General features: G+C 48.2%; 1 protein-coding gene across 1 annotated transcript; it reads left to right on the forward strand.

Annotated features, from left to right (window-relative positions):
* Positions 1-12,550: 12,550 nt before the first annotated feature.
* Positions 12,551-13,563, forward strand: LOC142068938 (olfactory receptor 14A16-like). The gene has a single exon (XM_075119055.1). It carries the CDS (start codon positions 12,574-12,576, stop codon positions 13,531-13,533), a length of 960 nt encoding a protein of 319 aa, XP_074975156.1. The 5' UTR covers positions 12,551-12,573; the 3' UTR covers positions 13,534-13,563.
* The last annotated feature ends 11,071 nt before the right edge of the window (positions 13,564-24,634 follow it).

Here is a 24,634-nt window from a genome sequence, read left to right on the forward strand (position 1 = left end):
CATCTGAACCAGCACCAATGTAGAGTAAACACATTCACATCACCAATTTAATACTTCTGAGGTTCTGGCCCAAAGTCTCTGGGCTACACTCAGCAGTGACATGAACACTGGTGTAAGTTACTTGGTTGGGATCATTTTGTTCTAGCCTTGATGTAAGTGGAAAAGTGCCATCACATGCACTGATCTGGTGCTCCATACGCTATCCCATGTAGATCTACTCATTTCCAAGCTGAGAAAGGATCTCAGAAGTTGTTACTATTAGAATACCATCTTTGTGCATGGTTCTGTACATTACATATATGACGGACAAAAACAGATCATGTGATTAGATAGAGAGACAGACAGATAGGATCATTTATTCTCCTAACACACAACCTCATTTAGTCATAATGACAGATTTCTCTTTAATTGTGAATTACGTTAGCTAGCTAGATAACAAATCACGGATGTAAATTATTGTGCTTCTTCCTGTTAATGATTGTCTTTGTCCACTTCATGATTCTCTTATAAGTACTCGTTATTAAACATTATTTAGCAAAGATGGTTTATGACTCTGTCCTACTCCATCGCTCATTTACAAAGAGCTCATCAAAAGTACTCAGTGTTTAGACTTCCAGATGTTTTGACTGGATACATTTTAAACATGCTGTGTTTTGTTTCTCTGAATAAATGAACATATCACACATGGGTTCCTGAAAAACCAAGGGGCTAATTCTCAGCTGGTTTAAATTGTCATCACTCTGTTGAAGTCAATAGATCTCTGAGAATTTACACCAGCTGAGGATCTGGTCCAAACACATGAGTGGCCCCATTGAAGGTTTAAATAAAAACTTATACTTAAGTCCCTGTTGGTAATGGGTTAGAGCTATGGATAGGGCTTAAGGATAACCCCAAACTGGTGTCAGACCCTGACACTGTGCAAGGTACTCTCCTTTCCCAATCAAATAAAGCCCTGCAATTGGTACACTGGAATTATTCTCCCTTTCTGGGTTCTGGATGATTAACATGAAATAACAGTTTATCCCAAAGCCAGAATCTCTGGGTCTTCTTCTCCAAACTCACCAGTACAGTGTGCCGCTTCCTCACCAACCTCTCCCTCCTGGACGTCCTGCTCACCAGCATGGTCATCCCCATGGTGAGCAATCAGGAGACGAGTTCCTTCCCTAGCTACCATGCCCAGGCCTACTTCCACTGCCTGATGGACTGCATGGAGTTCTTCTTCTTTGATATCATGTCCTCAGACTTCGAAATGGCATCTCATACCTGCTGCAATACCTCACTATCGTGAGCAATCGGATCTGCCTCTGCCTGGTGGCTGCCTCATGGCGAGGGGTAACATTTGCAGAAACACTTCTGTGACAAGTGCAACATGCCTTAGTCACTCAGGCCATATTTTTAAAGGTATTTAGGTGCGTTGTGAAATCTTCAAAAACATCTTATCACTTAACACCCATGGATTTCTATAGGTATTAAGCATCTAGGTTCTTTAGGTAATCCTCCATAGGCACCTAAATACCTTTAAAAATATGACCCATATTATAGGTAGAAGTGCCAAAGTCACGTTTGAAAATAAGACTTTGGTACCTAAATAACTGGGTGAGGGATGATAATTTTACCCAGTGGCTGTAAATGGAGGAGAATCTCTGTGCGTGTAAGTGTGTGTGTGTTTATATGAGAAGAAGAGGGAGAATGTCTAGTGAGACAAGGTAGAGCCAGGTCTACACTGGAAAAGTTTTGCTGATATAGCAATACAAACAAACTCTCCTACTGTAAATGGACTAGTAGTTTTGCTGGTATTACTTACACTGGTTCTCTGAGAGAAACAAGCCACACCGCAGAAGCATTTGTAAGATGGTTTAACCATGTTTACGCAAGGGGTTTTACCGGTATAGAAATGTTGCCCAAAAAATCACACTTCCAAGGTGACATTGCTATGATGTGAAGGTTTCTAGTATCAATCTGTCTTATGTGTTTCTTTTTGTGAGATTACATGATAAGTGCAATGTACTGAGACATTGCTTTCAGTGTGTGTTTGCTAGTCAAGTACACTGCTCACATGTGTGGTGTTGTCAATGTACATTATTGTGAGTGTATACCTGAGTTGAAATCAATGTCCATGTGAGTTTTCTGTTCGTGTGCGTCCATGAGAATGTACAATAACATGTGTTTATTACAAAAAATATTGCGTAACTTTTGTGTGTGTTGTCAGTGCTTCTTCTGGCGTGCAAGTTTGCATTATTGTTGTGTTTGTGAACACACAATATTGTGTGTTTATTAGTGAAAAATATTGTGTGAATACATGAGTGTTATGACTGTGGATTATTGTGCTTGTGTTTGTACGGGTACATGATTGCATATTTATGGGAAAATATGATTTTGCTGCATGTGTGTGTTTGTAAGTGAACATTAATAAGGACTTACCGCTGAGCCTGGGATAAACATCAAAAGCTGCTGTCTTCCTGCAGCTCCTCAGATAGTGGGATTTGAGTCCGTTCAAAGGTGATGTCTCCAATGCATCATTTCCTCCCATGCCACGTGCAGCTCATTTCAGGAGTCCTTCAACCTTTGTATTTGCTATCTTGTTAATTTTAAAACAAAATTTGCAAGAATTATTTTGAGCCACATTTTCAAATGTCACTTTTATTCTGCATCCTGAAAGGACTCCAGAATGGTGCAAAAAATTCCATATTTGGGCTTTTATTTTCAAGGGAGTCTAAAGAAGTTAATGTGTTATACCAATAAAATAAAAACCAGCAGGATCTTATTAAAGGGGAAAAGGCAAAATACCACATTTATTGTGACTACAGAAAGAATCATAGTAAGCAGTTAGTTATAGCTATAACATTCCATTCAGTCTCATATTTATTCACACATTCATTCATACACACACACACACAGGTTCTGCAAGGTTGTTATCATAGTTATCAGCCTTAGAGTTGCTCATGCCAAGCCACTGGCCAGGTGGCCTGGACATGAGGAGGGAGCAGGGCCTTGTCAGATACTCATCTGATGCTCCTGGAAGTTGGTTTGCAGAATCAGACCCCCAAAGTTCTCACTTTCTAGAGTCTATTTTTATAGGAATTTCTTCCTTTGCCAGTCTATGGGAATTGCTTCATCATGCAGATGGCACATTCCTGAGGGCTCTGTGCTGCTAGATGTTATCTTGTTCTTTGGTTCTCCCATCCTTGAGGCTGTTGGGTGGATTCCAGTCTGCCCTCTGGGGGCCCTCTGGTTATTTCCACTTGCCGCCTTCTTCAGCCGATGGACACTGGATTCTTAGGCTGGCACCTCCCTGATCATTCATTTATTATCCACACCAAGCATCCATCCACATCCATCCATTTTAATCACAACTGTTAACAAAGCAAGATGAATACAACAAAAGGGCGGGGAGTCTCTGGGTGCTGTTTCTGTTGTTACAGAGTATTGTTTTAAGTCTCTCTCTGTGTGAGTAGTTGTTACAAAGAATTGCTTTGAGAACAGACTCTGTCTTAGAATGTACTAACACAATTAGCAGCTTGCAAGTTTCACATATAGAGGGAGAGAAACAGTACCAAAAACCAAGAGACTTCTTAATTACTAATACCCTGGAATTTAAACTATGGAGAATCAAACTCATTTGTGATTTTAATACAGAACTTCTTTAATATGATTCAACAAGTGCAGTAGATAGGAGTTCAGAACTTGTTCCAGGCCCAGGTCCTCCAAGGTATTATGCACCCAGCTCTCATGGGACTTGCTTTTTGGTTTTGCCACTGACATACTTGGTGGCTCTGGGCAATAGCCAATACTTGGTGCTTCACAGCAAGTGAAAAATCAACTCATCCAGTGCTGAACATGAAATGTAACTTATTTCTTATGCCCAGAGGCCAGCTCAGAAGAACTCAGGTCCCATTCAGACATCAAATTAAATGGTACCCATGGATGAATTTAATCTGAGAATGACATCAGCCTCATGATAGCTTCGAATGGACAGAACTGTTATAATTCAACTCTATAGATGATATGAAAGTAGAATGAATTATATTGAAATTATAATTCATTAAAGAAATGCTGCTTGAAGGGTTTGTTGAAATATAGTTGTCAGGAAGAGAAACATTAAAGAATGTGAGACAATGGGTCCTCAAACTAATTAACTCAGAGCTCCTACTGAGGTAGGAGATTGGTAAATGTTAGTATGCAAATAAGATAGGTATGTATATTTGTCAGTTTCTGCTTCCTTTTGTCTCTTATGTTAAATTGGCTTTGGCTGATCTGTTTAAACAAGTTAGCTTGAGCTTTTGCAAGAGGCATACATATCTGGGTGCATTGGCAAAGCGCTTTGCTAATAAACAGAGTTGAAGGGTTAATGTTTAGCTATTCCACCTGGAAGCAGGCGGGGCACACCCTGACTGTTTCGTAGAAGCAATGCACACATTGCTCTATCCAAGGACAAGGGCTAGATATGAACCATGAGAACTTGATTGTTTGGACAGCAACTGTGGGAGGCTTTCTTAGCCTGGGCTCAAGGCCTGAGAACCAGGATTGTAGTAGATAGAGGATGGTAACTAAGTATATGAATTAACGTCATACATTCCTTTGTGTAGCAGTGTGTAATGCTTAGGGGGAGAAATATAATAAAAGGAGAAGGTGGAAGGCGGGGGGGCAGAACGGCCCATCTCAGCTGACCAGCCTGTTTGCTTGCATAAAGCTGTGTTCTGTCTCATCACTGAACCGCCACACAGAGTAGTCTGACAAACCTTCTGAGTCTTGAATCTGACTTTGACAATGATCAGGAAAAAAAGTCCCATTATTCACTGCTCTGTCTATCTAAAGTGTCTATATGGCTGCCATGACTGCATTCCATCATGATGTTTTCCAATGTATAAATTGCAGGTTTCACCAAACAAAATTTTCACAGAAAGTCTTCACTTTCCTTGAACATTTTCTGTTTTTCATTTAAAGAAATGAAAACTGGAAAAACAAAAATAGTTTTGCCTGAAAATTATATTTTTCATTTAATTTAATTTAATTTAGTTTAATTTAATGTTTTTTGACAGTTTTCAGACAAAAAAGTTCAGTTTTGAGAAATGTTGGCGATTTTCTTTAACAAAAAAAACAAAACACAAAATATTCATGAGGAAACAAAGTTTCCAACCACCTCTGTTTTAACCACTAACTCTTTAATATATTTATGCTTCCCGCAACCCTACAAGGCAGGGCAGTACTATTATATCCATGTTATAGATGGGAACTGTTGTCCGGACAGAATGACGTGCCCAAGATCACACAAGAAACCCATGGCAAAGCAGGTAGCTGAGCTGGGTCTCTCAGGTTCCATGTTAGTGTCCAGACCACCTGGACCATTCTTCCTCAGTCATTGCTGTCACGCTGTCTGGAACGGCTCACAACCATGAGTGCCAATCGCAGGTCAGATGGTCAGAACACAGGGCAGACACCCCAAACTGGTGGTATATTTGGTAATTAGATTTCACCAAGCCAGTAATAAATGTGAACTCCTGGATCACTATATTAGTATTACCATGGAGTCACAGACAGTCCCCTAAGATCTCGAGCCACTTTTACCAACCAGATAAACTGGACTTTGTGATAAAAGGTTATTAAAACAAAGAATCACATTATATTGGGTTACTCCCAACCCCAATGGGTCAGTCACTTATCCCAGGTCAATGGATACTCTTGATCTCACAGCAAAGGCAAAGCTGGCAGCAAATTTCTCTACTAAACTAACTAAAGTTTTATTAGCTAAGAAAAGAAATGAAAGTTATTGAGAGTTTAAAGCAGGTAAAATACATTAACAGGTTTGGACAGTCCAAGTTTGTCAGTCCAAAGTGACAGCAGAGATGTGGTATCTGGTAGTTTTCCATAAGTCTCTCAGGGTTACCCAAGATAACTTTGGGGATCTCTGTCTTGCATCTTTTCAGGTTTCAGAGTAGCAGCCGTGCTACTCTATATTCGCAAAAAGAAGAGGAGTACTGGTGGCACCTTAGAGACTAACCAATTTATTTGAGCATAAACTTTCGTGAGCTACAGCTCACTTCATTGGATGCATTTAGTGGAAAACACAGTGAGGACATATATATACACACAGAGAACATGAGAAAAAAACCAAACCAAAAAACCAAACCTGTAAGGAGACTGATCAATTAAGATGAGCTATTACCAGCAGGAGAGTGGGGTGGGGGGAAGGAGGGAGAAACTTTTTGTAGTGATAATCAAGGTGAGCCATTTCCAGCAGTTAACAGGAACAACTGAGGAACAGTGTGGGGTGGGGGGGGAGGGAAGAAATAAACAAACATGGGGAAATAGTTTTACTTTGTGTAATGACCCATCCATTCTAAGTCTCTATTCAAGCCTAAGTTAATTGTATCCAGTTTGCAAATTAATTCCAATTCGGCAGTCTCTCGTTGGAGTCTGTTTTTGAAGTTTTTTTGTTGTAATATAGCGACTTTCATGTCTGTAATCGCATGACCAGAGAGATTGAAGTGTTCTCCGATGGTTTATGAATGTTATAATTCTTGACATCTGATTTATGTCCATTTATTCTTTTACGTAGAGACTGTCCAGTTTGACCAATGTACATGGCAGAGGGGCATTGCTGGCACATTGCTTGCATCTGGAATGTTCCCTGAAAGTGTCCAAACAGCTCAGAGAGACGGAACCATTCCCTGGATCCATTCTCATAGCTGTCTTCCCCGGAAAGCAATCTGGCAAGTGTTTCCATCACAGCATGGGTTTTTCCTCTGATGACTAAACGCAGACTGGGTCTGTGGATTTCCATTTGTGCAACACAATGACCCGTGCTTTGAAGGTAGCATGTTCTTCATTTACATTTCCAAGGCTCCAATCGCATTTGATGAGCAAACGTAATTACCGGGATACATGCGATGTAAATTACAATGTAACAGCAGACAACAATCCTTCCTTAGTTTTCATGAAGTTCACACATCAAGTAAATTCACACTTTTGATCTAGGGTTAATTAAGCAGAGGGATATACATAATGTAAAGGGATAGCATTCAACAGGTTACAGATAAGTGAAGGCAATATCATTCCCATTTCCTTTGAACTAAACACTTGAGTGAATTAGTACACTTAACATTTCTTTGATAGTCATACGTTAGTGATGGTAATATAGTATGTAGTCCTGTTTATTTGCCTGAGATAGAATTTTGGGTTTTGTTTGCCCACTTGAATTTTGAGGTTTTTAAAATAGAATTGTTTGTGTCTTATACCCTTATCAACATATGTGAACAAGGGGCTGGGGGGACACTACCGTGTGTTGCTTCTGCCTACAGATGGGGGTTTTTCAATACAAAGAGAAAAGATAAGAAATAGGGTTCCAGTGTTGCTGGATATGGCGGGAGTTTGATATACAGTGTATAATTGACGGCTGCCTGACTCCTCTCCCAAGACAAGGTCAAGTAACCAGTTTGGGGGGGCCAGGGAGATGGGGGAAGCTATAAGGAACACTAAAAAACAATGAAAAAGGTAACCCTGACCGGTGCATAACTTCACTCCCTACCCCTCCATTGGGGTACAAAAGAGGTGGTACCGAAGCCCCCAGACTCAAGACCCCCCAAAACGGAATATGAGCATAAATTGCGAGGGTGGTACCAGGGTTCAGGGTACCGGGGCATACACTACAGGTATAATTAAGCCCACTACAAAGGAGGAGGGAGAGGAAGCTCTGTTGGTGTAAAGAGCTGGGGTTATGCATTGCCGGCAGTTTGGACACTGGCTACCTGCTTTCTGTCTGCATGACAAGAACCAAGGGAGGGTAGGGGAAGCCCTAACAACACACAAGTGAATCGGCCTATTGCTCTGACCTGAGCTGGCCTGTCAGTGTCACAATTGCTACGTGACCAGAGGGAGTGACATTACTCAGGTATGCCTTCACAGGGATTAATAAACCCATGGCTGGCCTGGATCCACCGACTCGAGCTCATGGGGCTTGGACTCCGGGGCTGAAAAATTGCTGTGTAGACATTTGGACCCAGGCTGGAGCCCGAGCTCTAGGACCCTACACAGCAATTTTTAGCCCCACAGTCCAAGCTCTGCAACCCCGAGTCAGATGACCCAGGCCTGCCGAAGCCATGCCACAGGGCTTTTATCCCCGTGTAGACATACCCGAAGGGACTGGAACTCATGACACCCTGGTTATATTCCTCAAAACTGCTGTGTGACCTCTAGCCAGTCACTTCCCCTCTCTGTACACTCTGAAAAATGAAGATGATGATCCTGACCCGGCTTGATAAATCACTTTGAGATCTACAGCTAAGTTGTATTGTTATCTCGATCTACAGGGTAACCAGGCACAGAGCAGGGAAGAATACCTGAAGAATGCAGCTGGGTGGGAAATGGGTTTCCCATCCTGCAAGACCTTTCAAGATTTTGAGAGAGACAAAGAAGGTGAGGTATCATTTTTTATTGGACCAACTTCTGTTGGTGGATGGGACAAGCTTTTGTGCTTCACAGAGCTCTTCCTCTGGTCTGGAGAAGAGAACCATAGTGTCCATGATCAGTACAAGGTGGGACAGATTGTTATGCATAAGGGGATCACACATATTGTAGGAGACCACTTAAAATGAAGTGGGCAATTAACATGAAGTGGGCGATTAACACTCTGCAGAATAGGCAGCAGGGCCCATTGGCTCCAAAGGAGCTACAGCCAATTTACACCTGCTGGGCGACCAATGTGAATTCAATATTTTTTAAAAGTCTTGCAGCGTTGCATCTGCAGCCCATTGAGCTTTTTAGTTTAGTGCTGTCTGTAGCAAGAGAAAAATTAATGTAATGGCTGAGAAAGAAAGAAAGAAAGAAAGAAAGAAAGAAAGAAAGAAAGAAAGAAAGAAAGATTTGGGCCATTCATCCCAACAGAAGTTGAAGATGAGATACTTGAAAACTGTGCAACACTGAATTCCTCCAAAGTTCTATCCCTAGAGGGACTGAACCATTCTCCGCCACCAATAAAAGTTACATTTGTAATTAAACCCATGGGGCAAAGAGCTAAGAAAGTGCAGTCAGGTTCAGAACTTTCAAATCAGCTTCGGATCACATTGGCAGGCAAAAAATATGGGTTTATAACTGTGTAATGGGCTAGATCCCCAGCTGATGTAAATTGACATCGCTCGACGGAAATCCAAGGCCCAGATTCCCAGTTGGCGTAAATAGGCCAAACTACCATGAACTCAATGGAAGTGTAACAATTTACACAAGCCCTGGTCCTTAGTTTTTAGTCTTCACCTCTGGGTACCTCTTGGTGAATGACTTCAGTCAGACAAGGCAGGCTGAGCTGTGGGTTCCTCCAGCAGAGGCATCCCAAGAGCTGCTGATACAATGCAGGAGGAAAAGAAAGTCTCTGCTCCCCCAGAAGTGATTACGTGATGTTAATGAAGGAACAGGCTATTCCAGGCCAGCTGAGATTCTGGTGCGACAAGGCTCTTTGCTATTGTGGATCATGTGTCTCTGTTAGAAATTGCTGTTTTAGTCCCTTCCAACCCTGAGATTCTATGATTCATTCATTATATGATTCATTCTACAAACACCTTGGGACATGCTTTGGGCCTCTGCCCTGCCTTGTTTTTAGCCAAGGGTCCTTCCAGGGATGCTGCCATCAAGTGAGATAAAGGGCAGGTACTGTTCTCCCTCTGTGGGGTTAGAGTTGGGCAGGTTGTCAGGGTGGTTTGATCCAGAGGTGAGATCAGAGCTGGGCGTAAAGCCTTGGAGACCGGATTCAACTGTTTAGCCCCAGAGTAGGGACATCCTGGGCTGTGGCAATATCTGAACCCTGCACAAGACAGGATCAGCTCTAGAGCTGGGAGGAGTTTTCAGTCTCTGATCCCATTTAGTCCTTCGTCTCCCAGCCAAGCCTGTCCAAGGAGGGGAGCAGGGAGCGCCCCTCTGTGGAGTGGATCCCTGTCTACTAGGAACTGCAGAGAGACTCAGGAAATCCAGCGAAGGGACATGAAAACTGCTGCTGGATAATACAGTGATGGGGGCATGAGAGAGAGATGACCAAAGAATCCTGGTGCTGGAGGATCAAAAGCATCGCACGTTGGGAAAAAATCCACAAAGACCAACAGACTACATTTTTGCTTTCAATTCTACATGTGAAGGTATTAATATACAGACAAATTTAATAATAGAGATATGAATTGTAATTGGAACTTTTAAAGACTTTTATTATCAAACACCTAGAGCCTGTCAGATTTCTTTTCAGCAGAATGTAAGAACTGAAATTTAAGTTACAATTTGAACTCTTTAAGGAATTAACTCTCAGTCTAGTCAGACATCTAGATCCAGTCAGAGAAAAAGAAGGTGGACAATGACTTTGCAATAGAAATCAGAAATGTTTGCAGGGTTTAGCAAGCAACAACTAATTTCTTTTCAGCTAAAAACTACTGTAAACTGGAAATTGCACATTGCAAACCAAAGAATATTGGGATTTGCAGATTTCAAAAAAACCGAAACCAAATATCTGAGTATCGGAGATACTTTCCCTGAACATTTTTGTTTAGTTCAAAAACTCGTTTTCCTACAAAAAAACCTCATTTTCCTACTACTACAAAAAAAATCTAAATTTCCAAACATCTCTAATTTGGAATGGAGCTTTAAACAAGGGAGGGGAACACTAATACTGTTCAATAATACCATAATTTCAAAACCATTTTTTCTCTTGAAACTGGGTTTGTTTCTGTGTCAAAGGGATAATTACTGGAAGGTCAAAATTGAATAAGCAGCAGAGCTGACAGCCACAGTTGATATGTTATGCACACCAGCACCTTTAGGCTCAGAGTTGAACCACCAGTTAAAGCCATTCTATCTCAATGTTGCCAAAGGACATACAGGAGGTAAATGGGACTAGAACCCATATTTCCAGGATTTCCTTGGAAGTTAACAAGATAGACACAGGCCCAGGATTACAAAGGGTTTAAGCACCTAAAGAAGGAGCAAGGCGCCTTTGGGGATTTACAATAGCATCTGAGCAGGTTAGGTGCTATCTTTTAATCACAGGTTTCATAGTAACAGCCGTGTTAGCCTGTATTCGCAAAAAGAAAAGGAGTACTTGTGGCACCTTAGAGACTAACCAATTTATTTGAGCATGAGCTTTCGTGAGCTACAGATCCGATGAAGTGAGCTGTAGCTCACGAAAGTTCATGCTCAAATAAATTGGTTAGTCTCTAAGGTGCCACAAGTCCTCCTTTTCTTTTTATCTTTTAATCGTGGCCCACAGATAACACAGAAGCTTGGCTGGAATCAGGGAACCACAGTGGCGATTGTACTCCCTGTGTTATGCTGGGGTCAGACTACAGGGTCTGAATGGCCCTTTTGGCATTATCACCTTTGTTTTCTGTGCCCTTGCCTCTGAATCTCTGCTTCTGAGCTGTGCAGGGCTCCAGGGCGTGAGTCTTGCTAGCCCTCAGGAAATAGACGTGGATAAATCACCTTCCCGCAGCATCAGTCCTTTAATGTCAGTGCAGCTCAATGCCAGCTACTCACAGCTCGTCTGCAGAGAGCAATCGGTTTGAGTCTAGTTCAATCGCTGAATGAGGCTGAAAGGATTCTCAGATACCTGTGCCCTTAGCTTCTAGATTCTGCTATATAGATAGATAGTGACCAAAAAATCCTAGTGCTGGATGACTGAATGTGTCTTCCGTTGGGAAAAAGCCACAAAGGTTAGCACAGGAAGTTTGCTATTTCAATTAAATGTGTTGCGGGATCAACATACAGGGAAGAATTAAGATGATAAATATGAATTACAATATGAACTGGTTAAGACCTTTCCCATGAGTTTAATCAAATACCTACTGCTGACTGGAATTTTTCCTCCCATCAGGAAAATTTTTACTTTTCACTGAACACCCTAAATCCATTCCCCGCTTCCCCCCCCCCCCCCACAGTTTTTGGCAAATGAAAACTTTCTGCTGAAAAATGATTTTTTTTATTCCAAAACCAATACAGTTTGTTTTTTTAAGTTTTCATTTTTTTTTACAAAACAATCCCAAAATGTTTGAGAAAAGCAGACAGATTCTGAGATGTGTTGTTATTTATCTTAAAAACCAATCTCCATTAAAAAGAACCCAGCTGAAAATTTCCAACCAGCCTCTATGCACAGAGTTTGGGGTGGAAAAATGACTGATGAGCTGCTATTTACGATGCTGGGTGAGTCAACATCATATTGCCCTGCAAAGTGAGAATCAGGCTGTGTTAGAATTTTAGTTGTGAGAATTGTTGGGTTTGGAGTGTGCTTTGTTCCATCCTTCATATTGCATTTTATCAAGCCACACCTTGGGCCAAATCCTCAGATGAGATAAAGTGACGAAGCTCCATTGACTTTAAAGGAGCTGACCTAATTTACACTAGTGTGGTAACGTGACTCCTTGATTGTCAGAGGCGAGGAACACTAACAACACCTACTCATTGTAAGTGATGAGTTCTGTGCACCTTTGACATTCATAGAATGAGATATTAGGGAAAGGGGAATCAGAGCCATTCCCTCTGTCGCTCTAATCCTGACCATTGTCTTTCTCGTTCCCTCCACAGACATCGCACAGTGTACTGCGGAAGAAAATGTCCAACCAAACTGCCGTGACCGAGTTCCTTCTCCTGGGATTCTCTGACATTCAGGAGCTGCAGATTTTACACTTTGTGGTGTTTCTACTGCTTTACCTGATATCCCTGCTGGGGAACCTTCTCATCATCTCAGCCATAGCCCTTGACCACCACCTTCACACCCCCATGTACTTCTTCCTGATGAATCTGTCCATCCTAGACCTCGGCTCCATCTCTGTCACCATCCCCAAATCCATGGCCAGTTCCCTCACGAACACCAGATCAATTTCTTATTCTGGATGTGTCACCCAAGTCTTTTTCTTCATCTTCTTTGCTGAAACCGACTTTGTCTTACTCACCATCATGGCATACGATCGATACGTCGCCATCTGCAAACCACTGCACTATGAGACTATAATGAACAGGAGAGCTTGTGTCCAAATGGCAGCCAGTGCCTGGATCACTGGAATTCTCTACTCTGCACTGCACACTGGGATCACCTTTGAAATCTCCTTCTGTGGAGGCAATGTGGTGGATCAGTTCTTCTGTGAAATCCCCCAGCTCCTCAATCTCGCCTGCTCTGACTTGTACCTCATTGAAGTTGGGTTTCTCATCTTTAGTTCATTCTTAGGCTTAAGCTGCTTTCTTTTCATCATTGTGTCATATGTTCAGATCTTCAAAGCAGTCCTGAGAATCCCCTCTAAGCAGGGTGAGCATAAAGCCTTCTCCACCTGCCTCCCTCACCTCACCGTGGTGTCTTTGTTCTTTAGTACTGCTGCCTTTGCCTACCTGAAACCCACCTCCAGCTCAACCTCAGGTCTGAATCTCATAGTGGCTGTTCTCTATTCTGTGTTGCCACCAATGATGAATCCGATCATCTACAGCATGAGAAACAAAGAGATCAAAGGTGCACTGAGTAAACAGATAGGTTGGAGGTTATTCACTAAGAACAAAATGTCCATATGTCTCCTTCGGTAGCAATTTCATTCTGTATTTCTTTATAAATAAAATCTGATGACATTATTTCCTCCATGAGAAAATACTGTGCACTCTGTTTATGCGGAATTGGGTATTTGCACTAGTAAAGATAGAGACATACATGACTCTGGAAAAAAAGGAGTTTCTATAGGTTTACACCAATGTAAATAAGATTGGAATATATCATATACTGCTACCGATCACCATACTACCTGAGACCCTTGCCTATAAAATCAGTAGCCATAGCAGAGTCCCTGGTGAGGTCTTTGGCTCTTCTTATATTTTGGGATAAAAACTCAGATGGAGGTATCGATGCATTTGTTCTTTGTGTTTTTTGTTTGTTTGTTTGTTTGTCAGATTTTTAGCTTATTTTTGCTTAACTGGTTGATTGGTGGTTTGGTTTGTTTGTTTATTTTAGGAGGTTTTGGAGGTGGAAAGGCCTGAGAAGATGGTGAGTGTTTGGTGAGATGGGATTTTCAATGTTTGTTGCTTCTTGGGAGTATCTATATGTCATCTCTATGATGGGTTTTCTGAGCGAACTGAAGGTTTGCTCCCCACAATAACAAAAGAGTGCAAAAGAGGATTATGCATGGCTTAGTTCCTACTGACATGATTATGTGTAGATTGTTGGGTTATTATTGTATTATTAAAGATATGTGTCATAAATATAAAGGGAAGGGTAACCACCTTTCTCTGCACAGTGCTATAGAATCCCTCCTGGCCAGAGGCAAAACCCTTTCACCTGTAAAGGGTTAAGAAGCTAAGATAACCTCGCTGGCACCTGACCAAAATGACCAATGAGGAGACAAGATACTTTCAAAGCTGTAGTGGGTGGGGAACAAAGGGTATGTCTGTCTGTGTGATGCTTTTGCCAGGAAGAGATCAGGAATGCAGCTCAGAACTCCTGTAAAAAGTTAGTAAGTAATCTAGCTAGAAATGCATTAGATTTCTTTTGTTTAATGGCTGGTAAAAAATAGCTGTGCTGAATGGAATGTATATTCCTGGTTTTGTGTCTTTTTGTAACTTAAGGTTTTGCCTAGAGGGATGCTCTATGTTTTGAATCTGATTACCCTGTAAGGTATTTACCATCCTGATTTTTAGAGAGGTCATTCTTTTACCTTTTCTTTCATTAAAATTCTTCTTTTAAGAACCTGATTTCTTTTTCTTTGTTCTTAAGATCCAAGGGTTTGGGTCTGTGTTCACCTGTACAATTTGGTGAGGATTTTGATCAAGCCTTTCCCAGGAAAGGGGGTGTAGGTCTTGGGGGGATATTTTGGGGGAAGACATCTCCAAGTGGGCTCTTTCCCTGTTCTTTGTGTAACACGCTTGGTGGTGGCAGCATAGGGTTCAAGGACAAGGCAAAGTTTGTACCATGAGGAAGTTTTTAACCTAAGCTGGTAACAATAAGCTTAGGGGGTCTTTCATGCAGGTCCCCACATCTGTACCCTAGAGTTCAGAGTGGGGAAGGAACCTTGACAATATGTAAGGCATCTTTTTATTATTTTAACCTAAATGAGTAGAGCATCATAGAATATTAGGGTTGGAAGAGACCTCAGGAGGTCATCTAGTCCAATCCCCTGCTCAAAGCAGGACCAACGCCGACTATATCACCCCAGTCAAGGCTTTGTCAAGCCAGGCCTTAAAAACCTCTGAGGATGGAGATTCCACCACCTCCCTAGGTAACCCTCCTAGTGAAATAGTGTTTCCTAATATCCCACCTAGACCTCCCTCACTGTAACTTGAGACCACTGCTCCTTGTTCTGTCATCTGCCACCACTGAGAACAGCCTAGCTCCATCCTCTTTGGAACCCCCCTTCAGGTCGTTGAAGGCTGCTATCAAATCCCCCCTCTCTCTTCTCTTCTGCAGACTAAATAACCCCAGTTCCCTCAGTCTCTCCTCATAAGTCATGTGCCCCAGCCCACTAATCATTTTCGTTGCTCTCCACTGGACTCTCTCCAATTTGTCCACATCCGTTCTGTTGTGGGGATGTAAAAACAGTGTCATTCTTGCTATGGTGGAAAGACTATTGTAAAGTAAGTGACATGAACACTAGTGTCTCGGGTCTTTTTGTCTTCTTGTCTGGGGTCATTTTGTTCTAGCCCTGGTGTAAGTGGACAAGTGCCATCACGTGCACTGATCTGGTATTCCATACGCCTTCCCATGTAGATGTACTCACACCCAAGCTGAGAAAGGATCTCAGAAGTTGGCTTGTTAGTAGTATTAGAATATCATCTTTGTGCATGGTTGTGTACACTTCATATATGACAGACAAAAGCAGAGTATGTGATTAGCTAGAGAGACAGACAGACAGGACCATTCCTTGTCCTAACCCACAACCTCATTTAGTGATAATGATAGATTTCTATTTGATTGTGAATTACATGAGCTAGCTAGCTAGTGTGACAAAGTTTCTCCTCTACCTTGGTGGGTCTTGTGCTTATTGGCAGATTTGTTCGCCTTTGAGCTTCATGGCAGCCCTCAGTTTGGCCGTTTTCGTGAACCCACAGTCCAGGTCAACTCCTCCTGTGTCTGACCAGGAGTTGGGAGGTTTGGGGGGAACCCGGTCTCACCCTCGACTCCAGGGCCCTGTGGAATGCAGCTGTCTAGAGTGCCTCCTGGAACAGCTGTGTGACAGCTACAACTCCCTGGGCTACTTCCCCACGGCCTCCTCCCAACACCTTCTTTATCCTCACCACAGGACCTTCCTCCTGGTGTCTGATAATGCTTGTACTCCTCAGTCCTCCCACAGTCCACATTCTCACTCCAAGTGCCTCTTGCTCCCAGCTCCTTACACGTGCACCACAAACTGAAGTGAGCTCCTTTTTAAACCCAGGTGCCCTGATTAGCCTGCCTTAATTGATTCTAGCAGCTTCTTGATTAGATCAGCCTGTCTGTCTTAATTGTCTCCAGAAGGTTCCTGATTGTTCTGGAACCTTCCCTGTTGGGAAACGGAACGTCTTTTGCTTGCTCCTCAGCTATCTGCTTTCTATTCTTTCCTAAAGCCCCCTGGCCCGGATTTTTCTTACTTTTTGCACCTGCTTTAGCCCCCCCCCCCGACCGGGCCAGACGCTTTTTTGGTTTTTCTTTTCATTTTTTGTGTTTTTTTTTTCCGTTTACGTCCTTCGCCAGCATCCGCCCCCCCCACGCCTTCTTTCGGACGCAGCTACTTGCCTCAGCTGAGCCCCCGGAGGAGGGGGGGGAAGATTGCCGATTTGCTGTCCGGGGGGGGGGAGTGGAAACCCCCAGACCCAGCCGTCTTGCCAGCAGCTCGGACTTTACAGCATTCTTAATATGCCGAAGGCCTTGGAACACAGCCAACACAGCCGGAGAAGGAGATTTCAGCGGACAGAAGAAATAATTCAAGGGAGCTATAAATCATCGTGAAGAGGGCCGTAAGATTGAGTAACTTTCTGAATTATACTCTCGTGGGGGGGAGTTTGACTGTGATCACTTGCGTTTGTGGCGGCACAGGGGGTGTGGCGTGGAGACCCCCAGCCCCGATCCATCGGTGCCCCTACCCCCCCCATCGTTATTACAACTGTCACGGCCCCCCCGCCGTCTGTCTCTGCTGGCAATCTGCCATCTCCTTTCGGATCCAGCTGTTCGCTTTGAACTTTGCCTTCCGGACCGGACACAACAGCCGACCAACCGAGACTCTTTGGACAAACGTGTGTGGGTCTGCACCCCCACCCCCCCGGATTGCTTATCCCACAGCTTGCCCCTATTACTGGACCCCGATTTTGTTCCCCCCCCCTCCTCCCAGTCCCCCCCCCCCTCGGCATTTCTTCTCTTCCTGTCTGCAACCTAGCGGAAGGAGGGGCTATTCCGTTTTTCCCCCCCCCTCCTCCTTCCGGTGTCTCCCTGTCTTTCCCTGCTCACAATGGCGGGGAACGAGAGGGGTGAGATTGTTTCCACAAAATTAGTTGTCCCTTCCCCACCACCACCCCTGCCCGACCCCCAAGGTCCCCCCCCTGCCACTATTGATAAGATACTTGCCACCCCCCCTGCTGGGGCACCGGTAGCAGGAGGCACCAGGGTGATTGCTGCTGCTGCTGCACCCACCGCCCACCCAGATTCTAGGAAACCCCCCCCGGTTCGCCGGAAGGGCCAGGGCGGGTGGAAAGGAAAGGGCCCCGCTAAAATCACTGAGCCCTCCATGGCAGGGGCTGCCCCCACCGCTGCGGCCTCGTCATCAACCGTGGCGCCCCTCCCTGTGTTTCCCTCCACCAGCTCTGCAATTGCCCCTCCCCCGGCCCCCAGGACGTATGCTCGGGTGGCGGCGGGCTCTCCCCTACCTGCCGCCTCGTCATCTCGCCCCCCCCCGCCTCCGCCACCATCACCAGCGGCCGAGGCCCTTTCCCCGCCTCGACCAGGAGGCACGGCGTCCGTTGCCTCCTGGTGCCCGCCTCGCCCCACGTGGAGATATACGTGCAGGCGTTGGCGAAGGTGGTAGGACCCACGGCTATTGTGGCGGCCTCCAAGATGTATGGGAAGGTTGTTTTCTTCTTAGCCTCGGAGGATGCCTCCCAGGAGGCGGTAGAGAGGGGCCTGACGGTGGGGGGGGTGTTTGTCCCCCTAGAACCGTTAGAAGACCTGGGCGTCCGCCTCGTCCTTACCTCCGTTCCTCCCTTCTTACCCAATGCTGCCCTGTTACCCGCTCTTTCCACCCTGGGGAAACTTGTCTCTGTCATCAGCCCTCTCCCGTTGGGCTGCAAGGACCCCACCCTCCGTCACATTTTTTCGTTCCGCCGGCAAGTGCAGCTTCTACCACCGGCAGGAGCGCGTGACGAAGAGGCGCTTGAGGGGTCCTTTCTAGTCCCCTACCAGGGAGCCCGCTATTGGGTCTTTTATTCTACCGGAGAGGCCCGGTGCTACCTCTGCCGTTCAGCGGGGCATGTCCGCAGAGACTGCCCTTTGGTCCGGGGGATAGGGGCCCCCGAAACCCCCGAGACCCGGCAGGACATCGGCCCCGTCGCTGCCGACGCCCCTGGCTGCCCGGCACCTGAAACCAACCCTCCTCCTACTCGACCCATCGCTGCTCCCGTCCGGGCCCAGGAGATACCTTCCCTACAACGCCCGGGCGAGCAAGGGAGTTCCACCCTCGCTTGTACCAACCCAACAGAGCCCATGGAGGAGGGTGGGGCAAGGATATTATCGGGTATAGGAGAGAGCCCTCCCCAAGGAGAAGCCCCCGCCCCTCATGTTGCCCCACCGCTACCTCCCCGAACCCCTAAACCATCGCTTCCGCCCCCCGACACGACCCCTGCTAACCAGCCCCCAGATGATGCTATGGAGGGCTGGACCCTAGTCCAGGGGAAGCGAGGCAAGCAGAAGGCTCGAGCTCCGCTGCATCCACCTGACGCGGAAGCCCCCCGGAAGACCAGGAAAGGAGGCACTGCTATCGAGCCTCCCGCCACGGCCGCGAGCGAGATCCATCCGCTGGTGTCGGGAGGGGAAGACGGACTGGCATTGGAGGGCAGAATCCCCCCTTCACGGGAGACCCTCCCCTCCGAGACTTCTGAGGACGCCCCTTCTGCCTGGACGCTACCCGAACCCCCCGCGGACCCCGAGGCGACCGTTGAGGCGGGCTCTAGAGGAGAGGCCCCCGGGGTGGCAGGAGTTGGCCTCTCCCCCGTGTATGCGGAGATTGAGTCCCTAGATTTGACCCCGGTCACCCAGGGAGGGGATGATTTGCTGCCAGCTGGCCTTGAGCTGGGCAACCTTACCCCAGCCTCCCTTTCCCCATGCTCCCTCCCCCTAATTGTCTTCCCGGGTGAGCACTCTGCAGAAAGTGGTCCACCACCTGATGCCATGGCCACCAAGACCACCATGGAGCCAGCATCTAGCATTATTGGGAGCCCCCTCCCTTACCCCTTAACCCTTGACTCTGCTCAGGAGGCACTTTCCTTTAGCTGCTTGCCTCCTGCACCCCAGAGCCTTACCCCTGCCCCTGCCCCCACCCCTGCCCCTGCCCAAGGTCCCTCCTCCTGTAATGTTAATGCCGCCCCTGGGGTTATTTCCTTTCCGCCTTTTGCAGATTCCCCCCAGGGAGCAGTCTTTGCACTTTCTAGCCGCGACCCATTAGGAGTGGCAATTTTTCCCCTGCCATCCCCCTCCACCCCAAGGCATGAAATGAATTTACTAACCCCAGCCTGTCAGACGCCCCGTCGGTGGTCCGCACCCTGTCTACCTGCCTTAGCGGACCACGAGGCTGTATTAAGAGGCCCATCAGGGAATACCCCGGGAATTGTAACCCCACCCCCCCATGAGCTGCGGCATGCGCTACGGAAGTTCCTGGAGCACACCCGTGGCGCCCGCGATAGGGCACAGCTGGCTCTTCGGCTATGGGGGGACTTTGATCAAATCCTCCAGGCCACAAGGGCCCTTATAAAGGAAGGCAGGGGGCAAGGAAAGCGCGGTGCTGCGGCCTACGAGCGAGCCCGCAGCTTCCGACGCGATCTACTTACCCACGGGATGGGTCATGGGTTGCTGTGCAACCCGTCGGGGGCCCTGAATCCCCCCGCCAATACGAGGCCCCCACCCCCACAGCCCTCCGCATGACGCCTCTTATTATTGCGACCCTGAATACCAGGGCCTGTAGGATGGCTCTCCGCAGGTCCCAGGTGCTCTCTTACCTTCGGGAAGGGAGGTACTCTGTAGTTTTCCTGCAGGAGACCCATACGGACCCGGCCGCCGAGGACAGGTGGCGGCTGGAGTGGGGGGACGGGGTATACTTTAGCCACTTCGCGACCTGGCAGGCTGGAGTGGCGACCCTTTTCTCCCCCAACCTACGGCCTGAGGTGCTAGGGGTCAATGAGGCCGTGCCGGGCCATGTGCTGCACCTTCGAGTCCGTATGGAGGGGCTCGTGGTTAATCTTGTTAACATCTATGCCCCGCAAGTGAGCTCCAGGCGGCCACAATTTTATCAGCAGGTGTCCGACTTTCTCGGCACCCTGGATTCGCACGAGTGCCTGGTCCTGGGAGGGGACTTTAACACCACCCTCAAGGAACGGGATCGCTCAGGGGCCAAACCAAGTCCGGCCGCTGCAAATATTCTCCAAGGGATAGTTGACCATCACTCCCTAGTGGACGTCTGGCGTGACCATCACCCAGATGACACCTCCACATTCACCTTTGTTCGGGTGGAGGCCCATCGGTCACACCACTCTCGATTGGACCGTATTTACTTATCCCGTTTCCACCTTTCACAAGCCCACTCCTCCGCCGTTCGGCCGGCCCCATTCTCCGATCATCATTTAGTCACTGTAACGGTCTCCCTCCGTGCAGAGAGACCGGGGCCGGCCTATTGGCACTTTAATAACAGCCTGTTGGAGGACGAGAGCTTTGTGATGTCCTTCCGGGAGTTTTGGCTGGCCTGGCGAGAGCAGTGGCGTGCCTTTCCCTCGGTGCGACGATGGTGGGATCTCGGGAAGGTGCGCGCCAAGCTCTTCTGCCGTGACTACACTCGGGGCACCAGCCGACGGCGAAATGCGGCGATAGAGCAGTTGGAACGGGAGGTCTTAGAGATGGAAAGGCGCCTGGCCGCCGATCCCGAGGACCCGTCCCTCTGCGGAGCGTGCCGGGAGAAGCGGGAGGAGCTTCGGGCCCTTGAGGACCACCGGGCCCGAGGTGCCTTTGTTCGGTCCCGCATCCGCCTCCTTCGGGAGATGGACCGCGGCTCCCGCTTCTTCTATGCCCTGGAGAAAACGAGGGGGGCCAAGAAACACATCACCTGCCTTCTTGCAGAAGACGGCACCCCCCTCACGGATCCGGAGGAGATGTGTGGGAGGGCCCGTGACTTCTACACAAGCCTTTTCTCCCCGGACCCGACCGATCCTGACGCTTGCGAGGTGCTCTGGGAGGAACTCCCCACGGTCAGCGTGGGCGACCGAGACCGACTAGAGCTGCCTCTCACCCTGGCCGAGTTCTCGGAAGCCCTCCGTCGCATGCCCACCAATAAATCTCCGGGCATGGACGGGCTGACCGTGGAGTTTTACCGCGCGTTCTGGGACATTCTCGGCCCAGACCTAGTCACCGTCTGGGCTGAGTCCTTGCAGAGCGGGGTCCTCCCTCTGTCATGCAGGCGAGCGGTGCTCGCTTTGCTGCTGAAGAAGGGGGACCTCCGCGATCTACGAAACTGGCGTCCCGTCTCACTCCTTAGCACGGATTACAAAATTGTAGTGAAAGCAATCTCGCTGCGGCTAGGGTCCGTGATGGCGGACGTGATCCACCCAGACCAGACCTATACTGTCCCGGGTCGCAGCATTTTCGACAACCTCTTTCTAGTCCGAGACCTTTTGGAACTCGGGCGGAGAGATGGTCTATCGTTCGCCCTCCTGTCTCTTGATCAGGAGAAGGCGTTCGATAGAGTAGACCATGGGTACCTCCTGAGCACTCTGCAGGCGTTTGGATTTGGACCTCAGTTTGTGAGTTTTCTCCGGGTGCTGTATGCCTCCGCGGAGTGTTTGGTTAGGCTCAACTGGACCCTGACTGAACCGGTCAGCTTCGGGCGAGGAGTGCGGCAGGGGTGCCCCCTCTCGGGCCAGTTGTACGCTCTGGCGATCGAGCCTTTCCTCTGTCTCCTCCGCAGGAGGATGACAGGGTTGGTGCTGCGGGAGCCAGAGCTGCGGCTGGTCCTGTCGGCGTACGCCGATGACGTACTCCTCGTGGTCCAGGACCCAGGCGACTTGGCGCGAGTGGAGGCATGCCAAGCCATCATTCGGCAGCCTCCTCCGCCCGAGTCAACTGGGTCAAGAGCTCAGGCTTGGCGGTGGGGGACTGGCGGCAGGTGAGCTCCCTCCCACCCGCACTTCAGACCATCCGGTGTAGTGCGGGTCCACTGCTCTATCTCGGCGTTTACCTTTCCGCCACGCATCCTTCCCCACCGGAGAACTGGCAAAATTTAGAGGGCGGGGTGATAGAGCGGATCCGGAGATGGACGAGGCTACTCCGATGTCTCTCCCTCCGAGGGAGAGCACTGGTGCTTAACCAACTAGTCCTGTCCACGCTCTGGTACCGGCTCAACACCCTGGCCCCGGCCCCGGGTTTCCTGACCCACCTCCGGAGATTGATTCTCGAGTTCTTCTGGTCAGGAATGCACTGGGCCCCTGTTGGAGTTCTTCATCTACCCCTGAAGGAAGGAGGGCAGGGCCTGAAGTGTCCGTACACTCAGGTCCGCGTTTTCCGCCTCCAGGCCCTGCAGAGGCTCTTTTATAGTGCACGTAGTTCGGCGTGGAGCATACTGGCGCACGCCTTCCTGCGCCGTTTCCAAGGGCTTCGATACGACCGGCAGCTCTTTTATCTTTCTCCGAGGGGTTTTCCGCGAGACCTCTCCGGGCTGCCGGTCTTCTACCAGGACCTCCTCCGGACCTGGAAACTGTTTCGAACAACCAGGTCCGTGGCGGCCACCGTGGGAGCAGATCTCCTCACGGAGCCCCTGCTACACAACCCCCAGCTCCGTGTGCAGGTGGCGGAGTCCCGCTCGGTGCGCCAGAGGTTGGTCCTGGCGGAGGTCACGAGGGTTGGAGACCTCCTGGATTACGACCGGAGAGACTGGCTGGATCCCCTGACGCTCGCTCGGCGCATGGGGCTCTCCAGCCTCCGAACCCCCCGGCGCGTACTTCAGGAGGTGAAGGCCGCCTTGACCCCCGCTGCTCGGGCTTACGTTAGCCGAGCCTTGTGCGAGGGCGCACCCCGCCCATCCCTTACCCCAGGCCCGCCGGACCTTTCCATCGGGCCCCCACCCCGTAGATCCCAACAAACCCCTCACCCTTTTACTGCAAGCCGGCTGCACAAACTGCAGCCGGTTAACTTTCAAATTGCTCCACGGAAATACTTATATACACTTACGCTTCACACCCTTCACGCCCACACCCTGGTGTCCCACCCCGATACAAAGTGGCGGGATCTCCTGCCACCTTTGGAGGGTGAGCAACCTCGGTGGGCCAGCCTGTATTCCACCTTGGTCCCAAGGCCCGTCGGGGACATCAGTTGGCGGCTCCTTCATGGAGCTGTGAGCACGGGCGTGTTTCTGACACGGTTTACCCCCATTCCGGACACTTGTCCTTTCTGTAATGTGAGGGAAACCCTGGCGCACGTGTATTTAGAGTGTGCCAGATTGCAGCCCCTTTTCCGGCTCCTCACAAATATTCTATTACGCTTCTGGCTTCATTTTTCCCCCCACCTTTTTATCTATACACTTCCCATCCGTGGCCCCACAAAGTCGCGGGATCTTCTGGTCAACCTCCTGCTAGCTTTGGCTAAAACAGCCATTTATAAAACCAGAGAGAGGAGGTTGGCCCATGAAACATCCTGCGATTGTGGGGCCGTTTTCCGATCCTCAGTACATTCACGTATCCGGGCGGAGTTCCTCTGGGCGGCGTCCACCGACTCCCTTGAAGCCTTCGAGGAGCGGTGGGCGCTGTCTGGGGTTCTCTGCTCGGTGACCCCGTCCGGTTCCCTCTGTCTGACCCTTTGATTGAGGGGAAGAGCGAGAGACGCCAGCCCCAGCCGTTGCCGCTGGGGATACCATCATTCCTGTCATCTAGGAGGGGTCCTATAATACATGGGTGTCTACCCCCCCCCAAACCGCCCACCCCGCAGCCGTGCCCATCTTACCGGGCACTCTCAGGAGAGGGAGGATCGGTGACACTGGGCGCAGCACTGGGTAACTCGAGGGGGTGGAAGACCACGAGTGTCGAGGAAGCCCCCCCGCTCTAGGCCACCAGGTAACTCAGGAGGGTGGAAGACCACGAGTGTCGAGGAAGCCCCCCCGCTCTGGGCCCAGGCTAGCCTGAACACTTCTCCCTCCTGAAAGCTGCTGTGTTATACCTTCTGATTGCGTTGTTTTGTTGCATAGTTGTTTTGTTTTCTTTGGTAATTCTGTAAGCGTTACCAATAAACTTTCTTTCTGTTTCAAAAAAAAAAAAAACCCTTCCCTGTTACCTTACCCAGGGGAAAGGGACCTACTTAACCTGGGGCTAATATATCTGCCTTCTACTACTCTCCTGTAGCCATCTGGCTCAACCCTGTCACACTAGATAATGAATAATCTATGGAAATTATTGTGCAAATTATTGTGCTTCTTTTCCTGTTAATGAC

The sequence above is a fragment of the Caretta caretta genome, chromosome 14 (assembly GCF_965140235.1).
Source record: "Caretta caretta isolate rCarCar2 chromosome 14, rCarCar1.hap1, whole genome shotgun sequence".
Classification (NCBI taxonomy): domain Eukaryota; kingdom Metazoa; phylum Chordata; order Testudines; family Cheloniidae; genus Caretta; species Caretta caretta.

Coding starts and splice junctions, on each gene's coding strand:
- LOC142068938 (XM_075119055.1), top strand. CDS start 12,574: ATGTCCAACCAAACTGCCGTGACCGAGTTCCTTCTCCTGGGATTCTCT.